Consider the following 17,692-nt stretch of genomic DNA (forward strand, 5'->3'; position numbering starts at 1 on the left):
TGCTCTGCTGCAGGACGCTCTGCGTATCTCCCAGAACTTCCTCTCCAGCATCAATGAAGAAATCGACCCGCGCAGGACTGCCGTTACTACACCCAAGGGAGAGGTGTGTGAGTTTTATGGCACATCTTAGTATTTCTGGGTTTTATTTTCATTTTTAAATAAATTAATTAAAATTACATTTTAAATATGGACTCACTTTCTGTTTATTCTAGTTTGCTATTATTTAGACTATTATTTATTCACTATTTCAGAAACTCTTGTATTACTGTAGTAATGTAAAAGTGTATTTTTCATTGTTTGGGCCCAGTAAGCAACTTACTGTATAGTCTGCGCAGAAAGGGTTATTTGACATGTAACAGTATCAGAACCCTTTTTGGTGCAACATAGAAGTTTGCATTTGAAAACCTGTATGCAAGATGTTTTTTGAATCATTTTACCTGACAAGGAACCTTTTAAGTACATAAAGCATTCTTTGACATGTCGTGGATTCACATAGAAGAGCCTCTTGCTGCAGTGTATGACAACAGAACAAAGACTGCATGTCTAGTGCCTCTAGTGATGGGACTGCAAACTCATTTATGAAAAATTCCCCACCTCATTGAAATGTTCTGACTGGTTCTGCTGCTCAGTTTGACGGTCTCCATGCTCGTGCCTTAAAGTCAGTGTTAGTGCAGTTGGGCGGAGTGAATTATAAAGCAGTCATTTAAAAAGAGGTGGAGCAGTTGTGAATATAGATTCTCCCAGAGTCATTCAATCCCCCCACCCCCTCAACTCTCTTTCTCCTCTCATATCTCATGTCTCTCACATCACATCCCTTAGTCTTTTTCTCCCAAGTACAATTTACTCTCCCTCTTTCAGTTTACTGTGATACTGTGAAGCATTAATGTGTGAAGTGAGTGTATGTGTGTATTCTGCTGTTTCCTTTTAATGTCTTTGCTCTCTGGAGTGAACAGTCATGCCTCTGACGTCTTTCCAGACCCTTAGTTCTGATTCACCTCTCAGCCCTCGTTCGTCTCTCCTCCACAAAAGAGCCCGCTTATTCACTCGTTCACGCAGCTTAGCGGAAGTCACTATTCACCCGTTCTTGACGTTCAGCTTTCAGCAGGGATATTCTGAGCCTCGCTGTCTTTTTCTAAAGAAAAGCTCAAAGAGGGAAGCTATTTTAGTCTCTTCATTGTAACTTCAGCAGACAGTGGAACGTCTTCTAGAAAGCATGAGCGCTCTGAGGTGTCACTCAGCCATACATCATCAGCCCACCGGCAGTTCTCTTACAATGGACATCTACTTTGCAGAATTGTAGGTATTTGTTTGTATTATGATGGACTAGCGTGTGTGTTTGTTTTGCAGGCTCGTCAGCTGGTGAAAGATGGTTTCCTGGTGGAAGTGTCTGAAGGTTCTCGTAAGCTTCGCCATGTCTTCCTCTTCACTGATTTGTTGCTCTGTGCCAAGATGAAGAAGACTTCAGTGGGGTAGGATATACATATACATACCCCCCAATTGCACTAGTATAAAATAAGGGGTGGAGCTTGTTTTTTCAGTATGTGACTGCAAGCTATAGATCGATATCGATAAAGCTGACAGTTAATGTGTACTAGTGTTAGCCAAATCACATCACACAGGTGAGGAAACAATACACTGGCTAATAATCCAATAAACAGCAATTGTATGTTTTTAAAGGACTGTAAATTGATTTGGGAGAAAATTAGTGTATAGCAGTTAACTATGCCATGATGGCCCACTGTAACGCATATGTTAGTGCTGTCCCTGCTCCCAGCACACCTGACCCAAGTAAGGAACTCATTAACACAGTTCTTACTGAGTTCAAGCAGAGGAAACACAAAAATGTGCCGGGCAGTGGGTAGGGGGCCACTGTCTTAATGAGAGTGTATTGTTAAAGGAATAGTTGGGTGAAAAATCAAATAAGCATGATTTATCATTGACCCCAGAGACGTACATGTTTGGTATCTTTCTTCTTTAATTTAGAATGGGAAATGCTAGGATAACATTGTAATACACATTTTAGTGCGGTCCCTGCTCCCAGCACACCTGACCCAAGTAAGGAACTCATGAACATGTCCTTACTGAGTTCAAGCAATCGCCAAAAATCATCCCTCAACTCACTCAATTCAGCTTTATTATTTTCCCCACAGACAAATCAGTGTGGTTTAGAACATAGTATGGCTCCACTTTACTTATAAAAACATATAAACGTGTTTATATAGCTTTATGCTGGTGCAGGCATTTTAAGAAACCAATTTTATTTTAAATGTTTAGAAAGTCTGCCCGTGCCATTTTACCATAACATGTAATTGGTTATGTAGCTTTTTTGATAGATTTTTTAAGCACATAAATAAAAACACAGTGTTTGTTAGCAGCATTACCTAGCACAAAAAACAACCTTCTGCTATTAAACATGTCTTGGCTGATGGACTGCATCTAGTGGCAGTGATAATTCATGTTAGTAATTTTTCACCTAACAATTCCTTTAAGGAAATGATTGAGTAGGCAGCGCGAGTGTGTAGGTGCATCATCCCCTGAGTAGAAAATACTTCATGTAGAAGGTGACAAGCAGTCATCAGCATTCATCATTTTGGTTAAATCTGTTAGCTCATTAGTTCATCTCAAGAGACAGCCTCTGTTACTACTCTGACTTGAAAACCTGCTTATTTTCCTCGGCTGTTTTTCTATATTAAAATGAGTTTTTAAAATGTAGCCTGTTAATACCAGTGCTATCATACAAAAAGCCAGCCTACAGACCCGCAGACCATTCCACAGGGTTCCTACACAGTACTATTCTGAGCACAAGATGCAGGTTGGTGGGAATCAAGTAGGCACTTGATTAAATACCTAAAGCCATGGAATCACAAAACCATAAGCTACTGTCCTTTTTTTTTTTTAACGAATAAATGTGTAAATGAATAAATGTTAATAAAGCCAGTAATTAACATAAATAGGGTATGAATACAAGGCTTGCACGTATAGATGGTCATGGGTGCAATAAAACCCACACATACTATACATACACACACACACGCACATATATATATATGTGACACACACAACTTCCCCCCATATATATACAGTGAGTCCAAGAAGTATTTGATCCCTTGCTGATTTTCTTCGTTGGCCCACTAATAAAGACATGATCATTCTATACTTTTAATGGTAGATGTATTCTTACATGGAGAGACAGAATATTAAAAAGAAAATCCAGAAAATAAATCTAAGGAATATATATTAATTGATTTGTATTTCATGGAGTGAAATAAGTATTTGATCCCTTAGTATTCATTAGCAGTTCTGGCTTTTACAGACCAGTTAGACACTCCCAATCAACTTGTTACCTGACCTGAAGCCACCTGTTCTCACTAATCACTTGTGTGAAAAACACCTGTCCACAGAATCAGACAGATCACACAGATTTCAAGTCTCCAACATGGGTAAAACCAAAGAGCTGTCACAGGACCTCAGAGTCAGAATTGTTGACCTTCACAAAGCTGGAATGGGCTACAAAAAGATTAGTAAGGTGTTGGATGTGAAAGTAACAACTATTGGTGCAATTATCAGAAAGTTTAAAGAGTATAACATGACAATCAACAGACCTCGGCCCGGTGCTCCAAAGAAGATTTCGCCTCGTGGGGTGGCAATGATGCTGAGAACAGTCAGAAATCGTCCTGCAACCACTCGGCAGGAGTTAGCAAATGACCTGAAGGCAGCTGGGACCACAGTTTGCAAGGAAACAATTGGCAACACTTTGCGCAACAATGGATTCACATCCTGCAGTGCCCGAAAGGTACCCCTGCTGAAGAGAGCACATGTGGAGGCGCGCCTCAAGTATGCCAATGATCATTTGAAAGATGAACCAAGTTATTGGGAGAAGGTTTTGTGGTCAGACGAGACCAAAATTGAACTTTTTGGCCTCAACTCCACCCGCCATGTGTGGAGGAAGAAAAATTCTGCCTATGACCCCAAGAACACTGTGCCCACCGTCAAGCATGGAGGTGGAAGCATAATGTTTTGGGGGTGTTTCTCTGCCAAGGGTACAGGGCTACTTCACCGCATCACTGGGAAGATGGATGGAGCCATGTACCGCACAATCCTGAGGGACAACCTCCTCCCCTCTGCCAGGGATCTGAAAATGGGCCGTGGTTGGGTCTTCCAACATGATAACGACCCTAAACATACAGCAAAGGCAACAAAGGATTGGCTCAAGAAAAATCACATTAAGGTCATGGAGTGGCCCAGCCAGTCGCCAGACCTCAATCCGATCGAAAATCTATGGAGGGAGCTGAAGGTCAGAGTTGCCAAGCGACAGCCCACCAACCTTCATGATTTAGAGAGGATCTGCAAAGAAGAGTGGGCCAAAATTCCCCCTGGTGTGTGTGCTAAACTTGTGGTTAACTACAACAAACGTCTCACCGCTGTGCTTGCAAACAAAGGCTTTGCCACTAAGTATTGAGTGTGTTTGGCAAGAGGGATCAAATACTTATTTTCCTCATTGAAATACAAATTAATTAAAATATATTCTTTAAAATTATATTCTGGATTTTTGTCTTGATATTCTGTCTCTCCATGTTAGAATATATCTACCATTAAAAGTGTAGAAGGATAGTGTCTTTATTAGTGGGCAAACAAAGAAAATCAGCAAGGGATCAAATACTTCTTGGACTCACTGTGTATATATATATATATATATATATATATATATATATATATATATAGGGGGGAAGTTGTGTGTCGTCATGCCATCATGATTTTACACATGAATTCATTTATTCACTGGAATGCCTACTGCTTTTTTTTTACCCAGCTGTCCTCTTTGTTGCTGTATCCCTGGAGGGAAAAGCTAGTGATTGATAATGCCTATTACCACGTCACCTTGGATGTAACATTTACACACAAGCATATGTCTCTATTTTTGCTAAAGATGTACTTATAGGTAGATCAAATGTAGTTGATCAACCAAGACATGTTTGGTGTTTGGACTGGAGTTATGAGTTTCATGTACCTCTCAAATATCAAAAGTATAGCAGGCTAATACCCCACCAAATACATTGGTGCTAACCACATACTTACATCTTTACACACTAATCTTGACATACAGCCATCTATAAAAATGGACAAAAGTCTGCTGTTTAAGTGAGCTCACGTTTTGTTCTTAAGCCACAATGGGGGGGGGTATCCGTGATTAAATCAGATTTTATTTGATTCATTGGCTTTGAACACAGTTGATCTTAACCTTGATCTTAATTTTGCTGTCGCTATCACAGCAGTCGCCTGTGCCTTAATGTTCCATCCCCCATTAGAGCAGCTGTTCATCATTAATGGCCATTCTGTGCTGGGCTTTGTTCGTCCCACTGACGGAGCCATTAATATTCAGCGTGTTAATTAGAATGAATGAGGGCCGTGGCGGCTGTAATTGGCCGCTGTGAGCAAGTGGACGCGTTTAATATGCTGATTATATGGTACTGCAGTGCCAAGCTGGGCTGCTGTAATCAGGGCTGAATTGAGATGTATGAGAGGTTATTGGGGGTGTGTTGAAATTGAACATAACTATGTTCACTGCTGTTGATGAGTGAGTGTGGATACACCCTGAAGATGGCAATTAAAAACTATGACTTGTTTTAATTGCCTCACAGGTGTCTTATGAATTGAATGACAAAGAAACTCACCCAAAAGTGTTTTTTATTATTTATTGTACCTGAACATGAAAGTCACATGATTTCCACAGAGTGAACAGCAGCAGTCTCCGATTTTACTCATGAACAGCTGCCTCAGCCTACAACAATGGATGGTTTAAAGGATTTAACTAGGTGGAATATTAGTGTTAGAATAGTTAACAGATATGGTCTGGAGTTTGTAGGTTTGAATCTCGAGCCATGCCGCTTTGCCATCAGCAGCCTGAGTCTGAGAGAGCACAGTTGGCCCAAATGGCCCATCTCCCATTATCACTTTGAAGTAGTGTTGACCAGCACAGGCATCTGATATCTGGTGTGGTGGAGCCGGCGAGCCGGCACTGTCCTCAAAGTGTGTCGGCTGCCCAGCAGCAGTTCGAAAAGAGGCGGTGGCTGGCTTTTTATGTGTCGGATGAGAGATGTTAAGTCGGGAGCATTGGTAGTGCTAGGGAGAGCTGCAAACAGGTGGTTTACCAAATTGAGAGAAAAAGGTCTGCTAGACAATCTTCATATATTGTTACAGCAATCTCACAGTGAGATATATCCAATATCGGCTAGATTTAGATTTATCAGGGTTTTTTATGTAGCCACAAAAGAGGAACAACACTTTCGCAGCAGTAGCCTACTTCATTTGTTACAGCAACTAAAGTGACTAAAGTCACTTTGTAAGTCGCTCTGGATAAGAGCGTCTGCTAAATGCCGTAAATGTAAATGTAAATGTAAGTGATCAGGATCAGGAAAAAAAAACTTCTTCTAAAGTGTCTCCCCTGTGTTGTATTTCTCCTCTTCTCTGCAGGAGGAATCAGCAGTATGAATGTAAGTGGTACATCCCTCTGGCTGATTTGACCTTTCAGACGCTGGACGACTCCGACTCCTGCCCGCACGTTCAGACCCTTCCCGAACACGAGATTGAGGAGATGAAGATCAAGATCTCGGTCATCAAGAGTGAGATCCAGAAGGAGAAGGTATGGGTCACATTGTGCTTTAGGTCTCACCAGAGTGACAACCACAGTACAGCTGTCTGTTTTTCAGAACTACCAGTGATAGCCCTGGTTGAGGTTTAATCTGTAGCCCATTTGGACTAATTTGTCTTTTTTTAAATATCCAGGTTTTATTGCTTGGTCATCACAGTAGTGTGTCATAGTGTGTAAAAAACGATTTCACTCAACTCAGTGCAAAGCAAAGTAAAAAAATCAGCCCTGTTCTTCTTTGTATAGTGTAACTCTGAAAGAAGCTTTTCCACTGTGTGAAAACTGACCGTTTCAGTTGCAGTGAATGTTGTGATTTAGTTCATTTCAACCATCTTACACGGCCACATTTGTCCTGTCTCATTTGTCCTGTCTCATTTGTCCTGTCTCATTTGTCCTGTCTCATTTGTCCTATCTCATTTGTCCTGTCTCATTTGTACTGTCAGATTTGTTGCAGATGCTCTGGTCCTGCTTAGTTGAGCTTTGACTCATGTGCTTCTGTACCCAGAAATGTGCTCACAATTTAAATAATTTGGAGGGAAAATCAAAAGCATGATTTATCACTGACCTCAGATGCAATCGGTCAGCAAAGACATGTTTAATATTTGATGTGTTTCTTTCGTTTACGACAGGAGATCCTGGGCTATTGTTGCTAACAAACAATGGGCTTGGACTGTCACCAATTTTATCTCTGTAAATACACACCCAAACAATATGCCCCCAGTGTGGCTCAGCAAAGTGTTTTTATAGAGAAAAATAATTTGTTCCATGTTGTAAACATGTTCTAAACTACAGGGTCTGCTTAAAGAGATGCTGAGTGGCAGTTTGGGAGTGTATTTTTGGAGTCCAATGTTTATTAGCCTAGCATCTTTCATCTTCCATTCAAATTCATCCATCTAACATCTGACTGCACAATGTGATCATGTTCATTGGATTTATAGGCAAATTATTCCTTTAAGCAGCAAAGTTGTCTTAGAGCAGAGCACAAATTACAATTTGTTACTTCTCGCTCCTAAGCTCCCCCTACAGTCGGGAAGTTGTACAGTCGCGTTGACTCGTTCTGAAAAACACATTTGCATGCATTTCTGGACAAGCTCAGACATACAGAACTCTCACTGGGAATGTAAGGAGCATGTGGTCTGATAGAGTAGTATTAGATGACTTTTAAATATGACTGATTATAATAGTCCTCCAAGCGTCATCCTGCCTGCTTCACCAGAGTTACATATTGCTGTTACCAGCATGTCGAGCTCGAAGTGCCTACGATGGAGATGCTTTTCTTTCAATTATACATCAGTGGAGCATTACAATAATTTTGAAGCTGTTTTAAGTTAAAATGCTTCTTAATGTTACTTTAAAACAACAATAACAGACAGACACTTTATTGAAAGACAATTTACCATTCAGCAGCATAAAATAGTACTAAGATAAGATAAGATAGTCCTTTATTAGTCCCGCAGTGGGGAAATTCACAGTGTGACAGCAGAAAGGGATAGCAAGACACTCAGTTACAAAAATTTAGATAAATAATTTACACTATAAGGAGCGAGAAGTAACAAATTGTAATTTGTGCTCTGCTCTAAGACAACTTTGCTGCTTAAAGGAATAATTTGCCTATAAATCCAATGAACATGATCACATTGTGCAGTCAGATGTTAGATGGATGAATTTGAATGGAAGATGAAAGATACTAGGCTAATAAACATTGGACTCCAAAAATACACTACAGAAAGAGTTACAGATTAATACAATAAATAAATTATGAAATTAAGAAGAAACCACTGCTTCACTAAATGTAGTTCTGACTGGTAACATTCTCAAGTCACCTAGATCTTGTATAGAATATGTTAATCTTCTACCTAAAACCCACAGTTTGTAGAGGATGTCTGTAGGTTGAACAGAATTAATTTGAAGATGCGTGGGGTCAGTGTGGTCAGTGTGAGGCAGAATGCCAGAATTTGTCTGATGTGATGAGAAAGTGCCAGGGATAATTGCAGGACCAGTCAGTTTGAGCCAGGTTGGCACTGGCCTTAAATGCCTCTCTGCCTTTGTATGGCCAAGGTTACTTCAGGATAGCCTTGTGGTAGTCACCACACACAGACACACACACATAAACACACAGGAAGTGTTGCCTCTCGGTTTTTGTGATTTGGCCCCCAGAGCCATGAGTCCTGGTCTGTGTTTATTTTAGCTAACACTGACTCATTGAGAAAGGGGCGTGTTGTTGAAAGCCAGTTCCTTCTGCAGTCAGAGCAAGGCTGCTTTTATTATTGTTTTGCTGTTACTGCAGTGTGAATTCCCACTGATCAAACGATGATTCTGGGAATGAAATCACGTCTTCATAGCTGCCGTTTACAGTAAGAAAGTGAAGCGTTTTGTCATTCTCCACACACACACACAAACACACACATTTCCATTTACACAATGCCTTTGCTGCTTTGTTGTGTTTTTGGAAATCCGCTGTACAAACACTGCTTGTTTCAGTCTGTAGTTAATGGAACAGGCTGTTCTGTGTGATACACTGCTAGAACAGAAGCGGTGTGGGCAGAGTAAAGGAGTTAGCGAACAGCAGGAAAGAGACGGAGCCAATCAGGAGGTGCCGGAAATTGCTGTGATTGAGATGTGATTACTCCTCTGCTTTCTGTCGGCTTCCCAGCAAGGGTTTGCGTGTGTGTGTGTCTGTGTGTGTATCCCTGTATTTGTCTGCTTGTGCTCTTTAAGGGAATACTCCAGGTTATTTTAGCCTAATATCTATCTGCTATATCTGTACCATACAATCAGACCAACAGGAATAACACTGACTCACAGCCTGACACTGACTCAAATAATAACACCGACTCAAAGGGTGGGCAGTATGATGATATGATATCATTATGATGAGAAGTTTAACCAATACATCTGTTAGAAGCAATAAAATGCAGTCATGTGAAAAAATGGAAGAATGGAAACTGTTGTATTTTGGAAAATGGAATTTTGCTTTCATAGGAAAAGATTAGGACACTCCATTTTACTACTTAAAATGTCTACGATTAGAATCAGGTGCAGCATATCAGCTGCAGATTGGAACATGGTTCCGAGAACGAGGATGTGGGAGGAGCATGTCTTATTTAAACCTCAGACATTTGGTTTGGTTTGCTTGATTGTTGAAGTGAGTGTTATCACCATGGCGAGGTCCAGAGAGCCTCAGAAAGAAGGTTGTAGATGCAGATTTGTCAGAGTCTGGGAAGAGATTTAAAAAGATTTTAAAACACTTACTTAACAAGTGCAACAACTGGCAAGATGTCCAGGTCAAGCCGTCATAGCCAGAGCAGACCACAGAATAATGTGTCTCCAACAATCCTAAAATGTCATTACAGGTAGCATCCCACTTTGTAGTACCACCCTGCTTTCTTTGTTCTAAAGCACATTGTTTCCATTGTGCAAAACACATGAAGGTCCAGAAATGGTTGGAGCAAGATGAGAGTTCTTCATACTGGTTAAACATGAATATCTGTGTGCATTGTGGGCAGACTCTCTTTCATAACAAACTGCTATAATTATAAACAGTAGAAAGAGTGGTGTTTTTTTGAGAATGATGCAGCTCCAGCATCACATTTCAACATTGCATGTGTGTTTTATGTAACAGAAAGCGCAGAAGGGTCAGAGCCGTATCGTGGACCGCTTGAGGAAGAAGATGAATGAGCAGGAGTCATGTTTGCTGCTGCACTCGCCAACCATCCCTTTCCGCATCCACATCAAACATGGCAAGGTAACACACACTGCAGTACACTATATGATGCAGCACCACAGAAACATTTGCACTATGGTACACTATGGGAGCTTGCAGTGTGTTATGTACACCTACCTTCCCACTGGCCATTTAATCGGATACGCCAACCACATAGGTGCACTGTACAATAATTACTGTGTTAAAAACTCCGGCAACACCCTCTACCGCGACAGTGTCACTATTCTTTGAAAATGATCCACATGTAATATCTGGACAGGGGTGGTGGTGATAGGTACAGCAGCGAGGAGTAGCGAGGACTGATAAATTGTGTGGCAACAGATGGGCTACAATACGTTTGTAGCCTTACAAAAGGCATCTATATGGTGTACCTGACACAGAACCTTGTGTCTTGATTTTTGTTATTTCTAACTTTTGGACATAATGTGAATCTGGAAGTGGGCCTTTACATTGAGAACCATGAGAAATGGACCAATAGAAATGATCCAAAATTTTATAGAATTAAATCTTTTTACATTGAATTTTACAAAAGTTTTTTTTCCTTTTGTTGTAAAGTTATCATTTCAGAGATTTGTGTGTGATAGTGAAAATATGCTCTGTGCAGGTGTACTCCTTTCTATTGTGTTTGACTGTACTGTCCTATACTCTCTCCACTAGAGGGAGCCATTGCTTATTTTATGCTCATCGTTGGCATTCTCTCTCTTTCTCTCTCTGCAGAGCTTCGTCTTCCTCCTCTCCTCGGATTATGAGAGGTCAGAATGGAGAGAAAGCATTCAGAAGCTTCAAAGGAAAGGTCAGAGAGTGCACACACATAGTAACCACTAAACAAAGCCTTGAAGTCCCTTTTCTAGGTCTAGTTACTTACAGTAATCACTGTAGGCCACATGAGGCCAAATTTTAAAAAGTGTGTGAAACAATGTGTGTTGTTGACATGGTCTACAGTGTAAATGCTGCCTGTGCTGTAGGTATGGGATGCTGTGTGTAGATTCTACAGGAAGATGGTGGTAGTCCGGAGTTTCTTATTGCAGAACCTTTCTCATTACAGAGCTTCAGTCGTGTGTATTGTCTTCACTAGAGCTTCAGGTCCTCACCAGCTCCTGCTTCAAGCTGCGCACCGTCCACAACATCCCAGTCACCAGTAACAAAGACGGTGAGTCAAATATTCACATGCACACTCACACATAGGGGTGTATGGAAATATTGATATACTAAAGTATTGTGGTGTTATGTTTTGCGTTACTGTATTGATTCTCAGAAGCACAGTATCGATTTTTTATGAATAGTTTACATGCAAAGCTGCCAGACAGTAGGTTATTTTATGTTGTGCTTAAACTGTGACTGCTAGCTAGCCCTCAATGCCAATCAAGACCAGTTCCAGACTGGTGTCAGCAGCAGATCTATAGCAGCTGGTTGAAGATGGTCTGTATTAGAGCTGTTAGATGACCATTGGTCTCTCAGGTGAACTTGGACTCTCTAAATAAAGTGAAGAAGAGCTAACTCAGTAGAGGATTTCAGCCTCTTCAGGATCTACTGAATGTTCAGATGCTGCTAATCTGCTAATCTGTTAATGCTGTTAATCTGTTCCTGATTCTGATGACTCTAATGAGTGTTTAATTCGTTCAGAATGGCTCATGTTTCGCTATAAAATGCTATCAGAACAACACGCTTCAGAATCCAAACCACAGCTCTACTCTCCCTCTTGCCTCAGATTTAAAAGGTTAAACACCTTTGCAGACCTTCTGAAAAATGCAGCCTCCTTCCATATCTGCCTCTCTTTCTCTCTCTCTTTCTCCCTCAGTAGCAGAAAGAGAGAAATGCTTTAAGGAATCTAGGTTACAATCTGGTTCCAATTTGGTGATAACCTGTGCCATGTTTCCTTCCCTTTTCTTGAGTGAGGAGGGGGCTAGCATTTAGACTGTTTCTGTTTTTTGTTTTTTTTTTGTTCTTGTTCTTGTCTTGTTGTTGTTTTTGTTTTTTTCCTTTGGTGGGTTTGTTTGGATTCAGGTGACATTAAAGCCATCTGTCAGACCAACGGAGACATTTACTGAGCCAAGTTTATAAGGCAGTGTGGGTGAGGAGACCAGCAGGATAAAGCTGACTTGACCCTAGAGCCTGGACTGTAGGGCTGGACCGTAAGGCTGCAGCTAATGATTATGTCTAATCAATTAATTTGTGGATTACTATTAGGGGAATCAGTTAATCCAACCATCTGACTTGGTACAGTACAGAAGGATATAATGCATAACAGCTGTCTTTCCAAAAACAGCTGCTATTAAAACAAAAAAACTCCTTTAAAAAAAATTCCTTTAAACAAGTACAATGTGATTAAGTTTTATTTTAATAAATTATTTTGCATGCGTTTCACATAAAAGTAAAACTATTATTAATTTAAAAATTATTATGAAGTGTAAGTTGCATCACATACTGTAAATCCTTGTACTTTCTATCTGCTGCAGATTTGTGAGGTTTTGAGAGTAATGCAGAAATAAAGTTATTAGTAGTGAGATAAAGCTAAATAATGAGTTATTTGGAATGGATAAGCTCATCACCCGTTTATGGCAGCTGTCCTGGAATGAGTGAAAAGAGCTTTTCTTCGTTGTTAAATAAAAGAACAAAGAAATGTTGTGGAGAAGTAGCATTTTAAGGGACTGTCTCATCACTTCTAGATACACTATATACACAAAATAGACAAAAGTATTGGGACATTTGCTCATTTATTGTTATTGATAGAGTTTATCATGCTGCTGTTGGATTAACTGTGTCAACTATCTAGGAAAGCTTTCTAATAGATTTCGAACAAGGGCGTTAATAAGGTCTGGCATTAGGCATAGTGCCAATAGGTTCATATTTACCTGCTCCAGAGAGTCCTGTTCTATTGGCAGCACTTCTTTACAGGGTCTGGACAAGCTGTTTGTGTGTGCACATTTGCACATCTGTGTTAGCAATGGGTGCAACTAGAAGTAGCTGAATTCACACATTAGAAGTGGTGTCCGCAAACATTTGGACTTCACCTTAGCAACATCATCCTTTTATTTTTTAATACTAGAGCAAATTGAGCCTAATCATGTGTTGTTGCTGGTGTTCTTATTCTTACATTACATCATTCTACTTACTTTGTTCATCTACACAAACAGCTTTGCTGCACCGACCATAATAGAATTACCAGTGCTTTCCAGTAACTTCAGCCCAAACAAAGAGGCTGAATGAGATGTTTTCCTTCGTTTCTGAGCAGCTGGAGGTAAATAGGATGAGGACTGCGGCTTATTCAATGTTCCACATGACCGAACGTCTACATTTAATTGGCTTGTATACAATTTATTGGACTGTTAAGAAGCCAGAGGCTTCATATAGACGTGTCACTATAGACATGAGCTGTATTTACATGATGCCTCCTTGTGGTGGTTGCCGGTATTGTGGGACAGTATTTCTGTCCGCTACTATAATGTCTTGCTTTTTAAATGTATTTTTAGGTGTTTGTCAGTTGTTGCAGGAACCCTGTTGTCAGTTTCCAAAACATGAATATATGTACAGTCATATGCAAATGTTTGGACATTTAGTTGATTTCAGCGTTTAAAGGGTTTCTACATTTCTATGTACACATCATCTACAGAGAATACACTCTTCCCATTTTAATCAGAATCAGAATCTCTTTTTCACCAAGTATGTTACACATACAAGGAATTTGTCTTGGTGAGAGCAACACGTATGACAAGTAACAAAACACAAAACACAGATTATTTACAGTATTAAACTAAAGGAAAATTACACTAAACCATAAATAGGATAGGGGATAAATGAAAAAAGTAAAAAGTGTTGCGGTTAATATGCAATTACTGTGTATTTGCTTAGTTTTGAATTTTGGAAAAATAACACAATACATTTATAAGTAACTATTATGGCACATTTAGTTTTTAAGTTTTTTTTTATTATTACAATCATTTTACCAGTCTTGTCTGTTGGATTATTAGGTCATCTGACAAATGTTATACACTAAATGTAAGCACCCATCTAAAAGTTTAACAATCCAGCCAGCCCAATTTAGAGCACTTACATGATGCCCAAAGACAGTTTAAGAAATATGTTATGACCTCTACATCTCTCCTGTATTTATTTGAGCCATGTAAGCATTTTAGTAACCAGTCTTCCTCCAGTCTGCTTCTGTGAACTGGAGAATTAAAGAACATGGTAAAACAAAGACCAGCTGTTGGAGGAATGCAGAAACCCTGCCCTCCCCTTTAAAGTTCTTCAGTCTGACTGACAGAACAGGGTTGTGGTGGGAGTCCTTCATTACAAGGACTGCATGACCGTGAGGCTTGTCCGATAGAGGGGGAAGGGAGAGAGAAGGTTTGGTACATATTGGTACCAGGCTGAAACAGTCTTGTCAAAATGTTGTCTTGAGGTGGAAGTGCTCAGGACAGGACGCTCTTCATCTGTTCTGTTTCGAAAAGGCCTAAATGTTGTGAAAGTCTGTCATTATTAGGAGAATTACTGTAGTCAAAGCAGTCTCAGTTTGCACAGATGCAGTTCAAGGTCCAGACCCACTGGGTTGCCTTTTGTTCTGGGCTTGAATGTGTTATTAATAGTATTGATCTCTGTTGCCTGAAGAAAGAGTATGTGCAGGTCATAGATAGGGGTCACGCTAGTTCATGTTGTGATGGGTGAGTTTAATCCTTCTAGAGTAATTATTGTCTGCGTGTTATTTTATGTAGAAGTTTTTGCCAGAATTGCATATTGAATTACATGGCTAGGCTGCAAGATGAAGTTCATTTATGCTTAACATGAACATTATATATATATATATATGAACACATATATGAATGCACACATACAGTTCCCTGTGTTTACTCCCACATACATCGCGCTCATGGGTCGGCATAAGTTTAAAGAGACTCAGCTTGTGCACTTCCGGCTAAATAAACTCAGTCTGAGGGAAAAGGTAACCTGAGCACTGCCACCCACTGCACTTCAACTGACACAATAAGTGTGTGTGTGTGTGTACACATGTGTATCTGTGTGTGTTTTTGAAGGTCAAGGCCACCCTGAAGCCGTGGCTAGAGCTTAGATCCTTTGGATTTAGGATGTGGTGTTGTTTTTTTTTCTCCCTCTCTGAGTCCCTCTGTTTTCTTGTTTGTAGGTTCATGACTACAGAAAGGATATGTCATACTAATAATATGCTTTTGCTTGCTCAAGTATTAGGATTCTGGATCAAAAGTGCTTTCATCTGTCATATTTACTTGACCTACTTCACATGATACTGAGTTGTAAAAATGGTGCTATCGGTCAGTTGGCTGGAGTAGCTTTTCAAAACGCAGAGTGGAGGTGAAGAACACTCATAGGCCTGTGTTCACTCCCAAGTAGTAAAAAAGACTTGCACCTGTGCTTCCTTGCTATGGAAGTCAACTCCCTCCTTATTTTGTAATTCCTCCAAGAGCAAAGAACGTGAAAATCCTTAAAGGTGGCAGGAGAAATGCACAATGGCACATTAAACATTCTAAGCGCATTGATTTTTTTACTTTTTTGAAACACTAGAAAGTTATCATACCTGTTTTACTTTGTTCTTCTGTGTCCTCTGTAGAGCTTTACTTGCCTTTCCCTGATCTTAAGTTTCTGATCTTATGTTTTAAGAAACTCCTGATACATTCAAAGCAACTAATGTAAATCTCACATGGGGATGGAATTTTCCCGGGGATGGAAAATCATAAACATCATGAACTATCTTTACATTAGTCCAGAGGGGATGGACAGGGAGGATGGTAGTTCTACATTGAAGGACCTGGGTAGAACAATACACAAATTTGCAATCCAATTTTTGGAATACAGCAAAAATAAAGAGGGCCTCAACCTATGCCTTGTGTTTATATGTTAAATTTGATTCTACAGTGCTCCAATTTCATTCTACACAGATTGTTTGAATTAAAGGTTCTCCAGTATACGTTTTTTAGTGTCTGCTGCTCTGCCCTGTAACAAAATTAACTTAACCCCTAGAATTTTTTATAACTGATTTCTAAAGAGGCCAGACATTTGAGCTTGGGTGCATGCATGCATGACATAAGCCTGTCCCCCGCCCAGTCCACTTCACATTGATAGGACGCACCCAGATGCCTCTTTGGACATCGTTTCCTTCAAAATCTGAGACATATTAGTCCTTTGGAAGACCATGGAGCGTATCTGCAATACATTTTTGTGTATTACATTTGATGCACTGTTTCAAATTCGATCAGTTAGCCCATTAACAAAATTTCTCATGCTTTTACTGGTAGGATGATGTGATTTAGTCAAGAGGGCAGTGGGTGGCACGGTTCATGAAGAACCGATGTAGTTAAACACAAGCATTGATTCTGATGTTTATTATCTACAATAAAGCCTCTCTTCTCCTGTGATCACATGCACGCTTGGACCACACACAAAGAGGAAGACCATATTAGACTACACACACACACATACTTGCAAATGCTTTCTCACATTCTCACAGATATGTAATGCAAACACCACCAGCTGTGTTGAAAGTGGATAAGGAGCGTTAAAGAGGAGTTTCTTCATCAATTCTCATGTTGAAGTGAGTTTGGCTCTGCCTAAAACTGATAAATAATAGCATTGTCATACAGAAGCAGAAACCACATAAGCAAGTGTAATAATGATTACTGACCTTTTTGACTTAGGTCAAGGCAACCTACGCAACTTCTGAATATATCAGTGAGTTAATATAGCGCAAGTCTGTCAGTTGCAGAATGTAGAATGGATTTAGGCAAATGAGATGCGAAACCAGGTAGTAGCCAATCAGATTTTAGAAGGTGATGAGGTGAGTGTACAGTTGGGCAGGATATACTTACATTGGTGGGGGAAATGCTTTGGAAACACATCCGAACATTCAGCAGGAGGTCGTTGCACTCTTTGAAATGTTAAAAAATGACATTTGGCCGGTTTATTGAGGTACAGAATTAGATTCCCAGTTAATGAGGGGACAGGGAAGCTGTTGACTTCACTGTATGTAGCACTTTTTTCACTGATGGATGAAAGCTCTGTTTAACAATTCATTTAGGTAGCTTTTAGGTTGGCTTCATCTTTACGATTGCATTCTACCTTAAATGGTGGAATGTCCTGATTTTCCTGTTGTGGTCAGTGTGTACAATTTTCAGAACTTGGTGGACCATTGGAACTAGCTGGATTAAAGCATTATTAGCTTAGCAGAGAGTTTCTGTATTTAGCTTTTTCTTTATGTTTGTATTCCACCTTAAATGGTGCCCATAGAGGGGCCTAAATGTAACACCATCTAGGTTCATGCCAACACAAGCTGGTATAAAGCCATTGAGGTATTGAGAGAG

General features: G+C 40.0%; 1 protein-coding gene across 5 annotated transcripts in view; it reads left to right on the plus strand.

The window, feature by feature from the left end:
- Positions 1-17,692, plus strand: part of abr (ABR activator of RhoGEF and GTPase) — a 192,057-nt gene that overhangs the window by 113,005 nt on the left and 61,360 nt on the right. For all 5 annotated transcript variants that reach the window (XM_072674889.1, XM_072674897.1, XM_072674905.1 and 2 more), the window contains 6 exons: positions 1-103; positions 1,348-1,469; positions 6,472-6,640; positions 10,269-10,391; positions 11,088-11,163; positions 11,416-11,520. The exon at positions 1-103 is cut by the window's left edge and continues 38 nt beyond it. In XM_072674889.1, coding sequence (XP_072530990.1) covers positions 1-103; positions 1,348-1,469; positions 6,472-6,640; positions 10,269-10,391; positions 11,088-11,163; positions 11,416-11,520 — 698 coding nt within the window. The remainder of the gene's footprint in view (positions 104-1,347; positions 1,470-6,471; positions 6,641-10,268; positions 10,392-11,087; positions 11,164-11,415; positions 11,521-17,692) is intronic.

This window comes from Salminus brasiliensis, chromosome 1 (assembly GCF_030463535.1).
Source record: "Salminus brasiliensis chromosome 1, fSalBra1.hap2, whole genome shotgun sequence".
Classification (NCBI taxonomy): domain Eukaryota; kingdom Metazoa; phylum Chordata; class Actinopteri; order Characiformes; family Bryconidae; genus Salminus; species Salminus brasiliensis.